We start from the raw sequence: 6,128 nt of genomic DNA, 5'->3' as shown, positions 1-6,128 counted from the left end.
AGTAGCGATATAATCTGCAGCAACTGGCAAAAGTGCAATGCGCTAATTGCAGCTGTAAGTGCTGTAATTTTTGCAAAAATTCCCATTTTTCCTACAGAAATATACGCTTTATGTTTATGCTGTCTACAGGGGTTTTGTGTACTGTCGAAATGAAGAGTTGGAGCCTGGCTGGGTGGTGTTCAGCAGCGGCCGCCTCCTTCACCGTCCTTCCTCCTTCGATGCCAAGCCTCATCAGCTGTGCCAGGTCGTTGACCCCTTCACCCTCCAGGTACTGCTTATACTATTATTATTATAAATAAGCAATTTTAAGGAATGTCAGTCTTGTTAAAGTGCTTACCTGACCATTCTGCTACATCAAGCTGATAAAAATTCATTGAGTTGAGAGAGGTACAGTAATAGTCCAAACTGTCATTTTCAGGTGTGCCAGATTGTGCCCATGCCAGCCCATCATTTCCCTGTGGGCAGCAGTATGACCACGCTGCACCTCTGCTCAGATGGAACCTACCTGTACTGGGTCTGGTCCCCAGCTAGTCTCAATGAGAAAACACAGAAAGGCCACTCTGTCTTTATGGATGTCTTTCACCTGTCGGTAAGTACATGCACCTCAGTGAAATTTTGACAGTTTTCAGTTTGTTCTTGTCTGTGATTCATCTGTGATTTTCCTTTTGCCTTTACTGTCTGGTGCAGACACAGACGGGGTTGTGTGTTGCAGACATCCTGCAGGAGAGAGTTATTCTTACTCGCAAGGAAGGCGAGTCTTCCAAGTGCTTGAATGAACTTCTCTTGAGTCGAATGTCACGCTTCCGGGCATCCCATTCTGCCACATTGGCTGCTCTCACAGGCTCTGCCATTACTAACACTGTCAAAGAGGAACAGTCTGGTAATTCATCAATAAAATATTTAGTCTAAATACCATATGTTCTTCTGTGGCTTTTAATATAGTTATTAATGCCTCCTTGGACACATTTCTTTTTAACCCTGTTACAGCTGTCAACACTAGCTGTGGACTCCCTTTGAAAACTCTGAGAAAGACGCCTATGTATGTATGTGGAACTTACCTAGTGATGCTGGTGTCACCGCCTGGTGTCTCTGGGAGCTCTGCCACACGCTCCTTGTTTGGAGGAACCAGCAGCCTGTCCTCTCTCAAAAGTAAGAGCATTTATGAAGAAGAATTTCTTACTTTGTATCACATTTTATGTGTTTCCACTACAGAAAAGTTTGGAGTTCTGGGGTTTATTTTACCCTCAAAAAGCACTTAATTCAAGCCACCATTTTTTTTTCTGGTCAATATCTTTATTGAGTTTTTCATATAACACAAAAAAATCAAAAAGAAAAGAAAAAATACAAATATAAAACAAGAGGCTGGCGAGACATGAATGGAAGGTTATGCCATGTGTAACAAAAATAAAATACAGTTTCTGTTCCTTCACATATACAACATGTCATGATGAACAGCCAAATATACATAGACACAAACCAGCATAGACAAGCACATAAACAAACAGTGCTGTCTTAGACAAAAACAACCATAACAACAACAACAGGGGATGGGGCTATAGCATACATACACAGAAGAATCATACATGATACATAGAAATAAGAGTGGTGGGAATCCCCCCCAAGAAAGCATCCAATTTTTACATTCCACCACAGCAGGATCATTAGCATCAAGTGCATCGTAACTCAGGTAGCCTAAAACAACAAACATGGAGTTGATACGTACTGTATTTTCTCACTTAGGCCCTTCAACACAATCAAGTCACCATTTTTAAGAAAATGTAGCTGTGTATACCATTTTGTTGTGCTTAAAGGAATTAGCATAGATTAACAGAACAAAGCTGCATGCTAAAAGAGAATGATGATGAAGCTCAGGCCTTACTGAGCAGTTGAGTCGTTTATTATCTAGTCATGGTAAGAAGTAACATAAAAATAGATTTGTGCTTTGTCACTCACCAACAGAATGATGTTGATAATCTTTAGAGCGTTGTTGAAAAGCAGATCACTGAAGGAACACTTTGGTTTCGGTAACTAAAGCTCTGGGACTAAAGTTTTGGATTCTTGTATGAAAACACAGCTAGAGTCAAAGTTTGTTTTAAAATAACTTTTTTTCCTCATGTTTTGTCAGTACTTGCCTCCAGCCTAGTTTTTAATCTGGCTGACGGTCAGTTCAGCAGCCGCGCAGACCTCATTGATGCTCCTGGCAGTTCTTTAGGCAGAGGAGCCCAAGTTGCAGGGCTAGGTGAGCTCAGGTTTTTCATTTTTTAACACTGAACATACAGAGGATAGTTGCACAATACTTTAACATATCTCTCTGGGTTTTTTGTAGGAGCATGTTATGATGCACTGAACAACTTGATCTGGACCTGCTCCAGTGATTACATAGATCAGTGGTGTAACCCTGGGAACCAAGCCTTTCATCATGTGTGCCATAGGCTCGGCGTCAGCCATGTCATCAAAGAACCCAAAGGTAGATACAAATTCCCTAGGAATCTGCAGATGCTATTTGTCATCTTTTTGATATAAATTGATACAATGTGCCAAATGTTGTCTTTCTCACAGAGGAAACTGTGGCCACTGGCGAGGTTATCAACCAGCTACTTCATCACATAGGTGCTATGTGTATTCACCAGCTCAACCTGCTCGCAGCCAGCAGCAACAGCCTGCCCCTGGGTGCTCTACTAGGCAAACAACACCCCATCGAGGCCCGTCACTTCAGCAGCATCTGTGACATTATGGAAAAGGCTATGGTTAATGGAGATACCTGCATCATCCGCTGCATCTTAGTGGTGTTTCAGGTCTGTTTGATGTGCGGCTAGCTGTGTGGCAGAAAATGCTTTTTCTTTACATTTGACTATATTTGTTTTCATTGGTCTGTCCTCTCCAGGTGGTATTTAGGTTTTTCAATCCTCAATCAGAGCAGAATAGGGAGAGTGTGCGTCGGTCAGGCCTACTCCTGTGGCAGCTACTCATGGCTCCAGTGGACCAGATTGGGGCAGAAATCCAGAGAGAAGTGTGCCTGGCCATCAGGTAAGGTTATTGTTAATATTTTCACATATGGTTCAATAATAATTGAATATGAGTCAGATTATAGCTTCAAATTAACCATCTTTTCTTTCTGGCTCTATCACTGTAGCTCAGGCCTGAATACGTTATATCAGGGAGAAGCTGAGCTCAATAAACTTCTGAAACTTGTACTGACAGAAGGTTAGTCAGTGCTGCATACAGTTTTAATACAAACAGCTTTTGCCATGTTTATTTGTGAATGTATCACATATAATTTATGTTTATTTATCATATTCAGGTGAAAGGAACAGTGGTCTGTCTCAGCTTCGTGATGTTATTCTTACCAATTTGGCAGACCAGCTGCAGAAGAATAGATTTGGCAGTGAAGAAGATGATCATTACAGGTGAGCAATAACCCTTTTACTATATGATGGTATAAAATATCATTTTTCCACACCAGCCTAGAAAAATGTCATGGTTTGGCTTCACATGTTGGCTCCCTCAAAGTATGTAATTGCACAATAAGATTAACAGGTTGTTTTTTTACAGACTGAGTGATGAGCTGCTGCATTGTATCCTGAAGACTGTTGTCCGGGAATCCTGCCTTCTCATTACCAAATGTCAGACTGTTGCCCGAGATGACTTCCAAAAGCTGCTCTCCACTGTGCCAGTATGAATGTCATTTTCAACGTCACTAAATGCCACCTCTGCTGACTAAGATTGCGTGTTTCTCTAGATTACACTTACAATTTGGGATGGTTTTCCCTCTCTGTAGGTGGTCTCACCTAGTCTGCGCTACCTCATGGCTGTTCAGAACCACCTCCTCAGTAACACCATTCTAATCCGTCCTGATGATAATGATGACAGTGACAGCTCCCTACAAGGGGAAACAATGAAGGTACAGGTAAACATCCCCTTTAAATACCCCTACTGTACCGCCGTCCTTGTGGTTCATGTCTGTCTGTCAGTGAAAATAGAGCAGAAAGAAATGCAGGACTGCAGAGGATTTTGTGCTTATTGCATGTAATGTACAGTCATTGTGCTACATTATCTGAGGATGTATTGCTGCTCAATATCGATTAGTGTTATTGATTTAGATATTATATAAGGTTTAGCTAGCAAGGTTTAGCTAGTTCCATCCTACCATCAAGTCTGTAAACTAGTAGGTCAGATTTTGCAGCTGTAGTTTTAAATTTTCTATCTATAGATGTAAGAGTAGCAATGATGTGTGTATACCTTTCATAACCCACTGAAAATCTCAGAAGCAGTGTTACGGAAGTGTGGGCCTATTCTGTGTGTTGTCTCCAGGAGCTGCAAAGCAGCATCCTGTCCCTGGCAACCAAAATCCTTGTGGGTTGTGATGAAGTGCTGGAAACTCTGCAGCAGGTGACCACCGCTCTAATTAACAGTGACATCCCCGACAGAGAAACCAGGTGAACTTTAAATACATCTTTTTAAGAGAACTTCTGCAGGGTGTGGGGGAAAAAAAAACCTTTTGGTTGAATTATATCTCATGACTTTTAAAGTCAATTTGTGGTGACAGCTGTGTTACTATAAAACCTTTATATAACTGACTAAATAAAACTAGACATAGTGTTCTCTCTGTTAGCTCTAATGCAGTATTTCACCATGAAACAAGATTAAGCTAAACCTTAGTAATTCTGTATCCTCCTCCTGAGCATGAATGAGTGTAATCGTTTATGGTAATGCTTAAGTTATCTTTTCTGCAGTTAATTTTCTACTATTCTTTTGTTTTAATTTCTCAAACCGCCCAGTCTCTTTTGCTGTTTTTCTGTCTAAGAACTGTTCCTTTTTATTTGTTGTTCTTCTCAGGTTGAAAGGTCTGGAACAGGTCACAAAGGCCACCATGCTGGGGCACTTGCTACCTGTGCTGCTCACTTCTCTGATGCACCCCAACCTGCAGACACTCACTCTTGCCGACGCTCTAATGCCGCAGTTGGTCCAGCTGGTTCTGTACACCAGCCAGGTTAGAGCTGTATGAATCTAAGTCATGTCTCAAACTGAATAAGGAAAAAGTAGTAGGAAAAGTAGTCCTCACAGAAGCTTTTTGTTTCACCCTGTATTCCAGACTGCCCTGTTACTAAAAACACAGTCTCCACTTTTCACTGACGAGCCTCCACCAGTGGTTGGCTCTCTAGGCCAGGGGGCGAAGGCATGTGCAGCTGATGACAAGTATGTTTTCTCATGTCCATCCTCACAATGCTGAGTGTTAATTCATAATCAATACATGTGAAATATAATTTAGGTTTAGGTTTTAGAAGATCTTAATTCATCACTAATGAAGCAGATAAATGAAGTGCATAATGTAATGTCTGTCATAAATTCAGATTTGAGGATAACTCAGAATTCTCTGTCTCGCTCTTCTTTAAATCAGGATTCTTGATGAACGTGAAGAACCAGGTTTCCTGACTGGACTTAAGATCCCTGCTCCATGGGCTGCTGGGAAGACAGTAGAGACTGTTCACCCTGTGCGAGACAATTATAAATTCAAGGAGACAGTGCACATCCCAGGGGCCCGCTGCTTGTACCTTCGCTTTGACTCTCGCTGCTCTTCACAGTATGACTATGACAAGGTATCAGTTCTCACAGTAACTAGAGGCACAGTTTAGAAAAAATTATCCCTACACATTGCAGCCATTGCATACTATTTCACAGACATTGCAAAGCTTTGATTTTGGAAGTTCTACAGTAAAATATATTCTGTGACTTTCAGTTGGTTATCTATGCTGGGCCAAACACTAACAGTCGTAAAGTAACAGAGTATGGGGGAAACACTCTGGGATACGGCAGTCGGAGTGTGTTGGGAACGGGGTGGCCCAAAGATCTTGTCAAGGTAAAAGAAGCACATTTGTAGATAAAAGCACAAAGACTGTAAAGATGTGCATATTGAGCCTAAGACATAGTACATATTGTGTTTCCTGCCGTAGGTTGAAGGTGACACTGTGACATTTTCCTTTGAGATGAGAAGTGGTCGTGAACACAACACCCCTGATAAAGCCATGTGGGGATTCTCCTGCACTGTTCGAGCTCAGGTACAGTTTGGAAACATGTCCAGAACAGCTGTACCTGCCACGGTTTGCAACATGATGCACAACAGCAGGCTC

At 41.7% G+C, this 6,128-nt stretch overlaps 1 protein-coding gene across 2 annotated transcripts in view; it reads left to right on the top strand.

Moving 5' to 3' along the window:
* hectd4 (HECT domain E3 ubiquitin protein ligase 4) overlaps positions 1–6,128 on the top strand; it is a 40,389-nt gene that overhangs the window by 8,537 nt on the left and 25,724 nt on the right. Inside the window, exons 6-23 of one of the 2 annotated variants that reach the window (XM_030143407.1) lie at positions 130–268; positions 419–589; positions 688–880; positions 988–1,149; positions 2,126–2,239; positions 2,327–2,467; positions 2,560–2,795; positions 2,885–3,027; positions 3,134–3,204; positions 3,302–3,407; positions 3,553–3,673; positions 3,779–3,901; positions 4,312–4,436; positions 4,837–4,990; positions 5,093–5,196; positions 5,399–5,597; positions 5,738–5,857; positions 5,952–6,056. In XM_030143407.1, the coding sequence (XP_029999267.1) occupies positions 130–268; positions 419–589; positions 688–880; positions 988–1,149; positions 2,126–2,239; positions 2,327–2,467; positions 2,560–2,795; positions 2,885–3,027; positions 3,134–3,204; positions 3,302–3,407; positions 3,553–3,673; positions 3,779–3,901; positions 4,312–4,436; positions 4,837–4,990; positions 5,093–5,196; positions 5,399–5,597; positions 5,738–5,857; positions 5,952–6,056 (2,527 nt within the window). Of the gene's footprint in view, positions 1–129; positions 269–418; positions 590–687; positions 881–987; positions 1,150–2,125; positions 2,240–2,326; positions 2,468–2,559; positions 2,796–2,884; positions 3,028–3,133; positions 3,205–3,301; positions 3,408–3,552; positions 3,674–3,778; positions 3,908–4,311; positions 4,437–4,836; positions 4,991–5,092; positions 5,197–5,398; positions 5,598–5,737; positions 5,858–5,951; positions 6,057–6,128 lie in introns of both variants that reach the window. The other variant, XM_030143406.1, reaches the window with a different exon arrangement.

Source organism: Sphaeramia orbicularis, chromosome 9 (genome assembly GCF_902148855.1).
Source record: "Sphaeramia orbicularis chromosome 9, fSphaOr1.1, whole genome shotgun sequence".
NCBI lineage: Eukaryota > Metazoa > Chordata > Actinopteri > Kurtiformes > Apogonidae > Sphaeramia > Sphaeramia orbicularis.
The sequence above is the reverse complement of the archived record's forward strand: the minus strand, read 5'-3'. Positions and strand labels throughout refer to the sequence as shown.